The sequence below is a fragment of the Poromitra crassiceps genome (assembly GCF_964638095.1).
Source record: "Poromitra crassiceps genome assembly, chromosome: 20".
In the NCBI taxonomy this organism is placed as follows: Eukaryota; Metazoa; Chordata; class Actinopteri; order Beryciformes; family Melamphaidae; genus Poromitra; species Poromitra crassiceps.
Genome location: NC_139637.1, coordinates 8410251 through 8412177, shown reverse-complemented (window position 1 = coordinate 8412177; position 1927 = coordinate 8410251). Strand labels below are relative to the sequence as shown.

At 38.9% G+C, this 1927-nt stretch overlaps 1 protein-coding gene across 1 annotated transcript in view; it reads left to right on the top strand.

The window, feature by feature from the left end:
• Nucleotides 1-189, top strand: part of LOC310794826 (protein NLRC3-like) — a gene marked incomplete at its 5' end in the record, with an annotated part of 55096 nt that extends 54907 nt beyond the window's left edge. The window contains one exon of the mRNA XM_083656880.1: nt 1-189. This exon is cut by the window's left edge and continues 332 nt beyond it. Coding sequence (XP_083513006.1) covers nt 1-186 — 186 coding nt within the window. The 3' untranslated portion in view covers nt 187-189.
• Nucleotides 190-1927: the final 1738 nt, after the last annotated feature.

Genomic DNA, 1927 nt, shown 5'->3' with positions numbered 1-1927 from the left:
CCTCTCCCCTCCTCTCGCTCTAACAGAGTCGCAGTGTATCTTGACTGGCCTGCTGGCTCTCTGTCCTTCTACAACGTTTCCTCTGACAAACTGATTCACCTCCACACGTTCAACTCCACCTTCACTGAACCTCTGTACCCTGGGTTCTTTGTGTGGTCTGATGGTGACTCAGTGTCTCTGTGTTAGTTAGAGGAGTGAGAGAGAAACACACTGTGAGCAAACACAGCTGCTGACATGATGCTTCACTCTGTACAGGATCTCACACACACACACACACACACACACACACACACACACACACACACACACACACACACACACACACACACACACACACACACACACACACACACACACAGTCTGTTGTTGATGATTGACAGGTTAAAATCTCTTTCTTTTGGACCTTTGTTATGTTTGTATTTTATTCATGTCACCAAACTAAACATCTGTCATGTTTCCAACAATTTAAGGTTAAGTTCACTTTGTTTGATCGTGTTGCTTTCAAACATTTGATTCTATACTTTTTATATAACTTTTACTATTTAATAACTTTGACTTAACATGTGATTACAATGTTCCTCAAATAAAATCATATCTTGTTGATATGAGCTCATGAAGAGATGAGTGTGTAGTGTGCATATAAGTATCAACATCTGCCATTAAACAAATCTGACCCATTCTGCTTATTTCACTATTATTTAATACAACACTTGTGTCTGTGTGTGTGTGTGTGTGTGTGTGTGTGTGCGCGTGCGTGTATCTGCGTGTGTCTGCACGCGCTCGTCTCTGTGTGTGTGTGTGTGTGTGTGTGCAAGTGTGGCTGAAATCATCCTGATTCATTTGCTGATTGTTGTGGTAAAAACTGTGAGTTTGATGATTTGAGGAGTCAAATGATTTCAGTTAACTTCCAACATGTTGCCACAGCACAGCAGAGCCTCTACACCTCATCTCTAACTGTTTCATATCAAGATTAGAGACACATTTACAACGTTTTGCAATGCGTCCATTCTTCTGTCTAGCGCTTGATATTCACGTGTGTGGTTGTTGATTGGTCAGATTTACAAGTGACCAGGGCCGGTTCCAGAACAAGATGACTAAGGGTGCATCCTAGATAGCAGGGGGTGCAGATGCCCGGCCGAAGGCCGTTGACATGTTATTTTACTAAAAATAATGCATTTTACCATCATTTCAAGTAGAATGATACCACCCAAGCAAGAATATTTCAAGTGTTTCAAGTGCTTTACTGAAATATTTGGACCATATAATGATAATAGAATTATCTCAACCTTACATATAGGTGCCAAAGAACAAATAGAAACAACAATTATAATTCAAGTTTGAAGAGTAAGTGTGCAGCTGCAGCATGGAGATTTCATTGTACCTTTGGTAAGACCAAATAATCTCTTTAAATGCTGTAAAGTGTTTTAGCAAATAATATTATAACATAAATCTTTCAGAACATACAACACTCTACTAGGCTACTCAATATTTTTTTTAAATTACTCCCTGACCATCAGGCAGAACATCTCTACTGTAAATACTGTAAGACACAGGAAATATTGTGACTTGAGTTCACAAAGTGTGGTGTCTGACTGTCTGTACACTATACAGTAAGCCTGGCTATGCAGGTTAATAATGCGAACAACAATGTAATGAAAATAAAAAGCTCTAACAAAGGTAAGTCTGCCACAATGATATAGAAGTGGGTCATTTTTGTACTGTAGTCAAAATAAAGTGTCAGAAGAACTACACAGAGGTGCTTGTCTAGAAAGCTCTGTGTCTGTATGAAAAAGTAGTGTGTTCTTTCCCTATAGTCATCTGTGACCAAATGTGATTGTTTTTTAAGTGTCACTTGTATCCATCCATCTTTAGTTAGTTTTTTTTAATATAGAATACATCCTGTAACCAACCACATCTCTCCATGCCC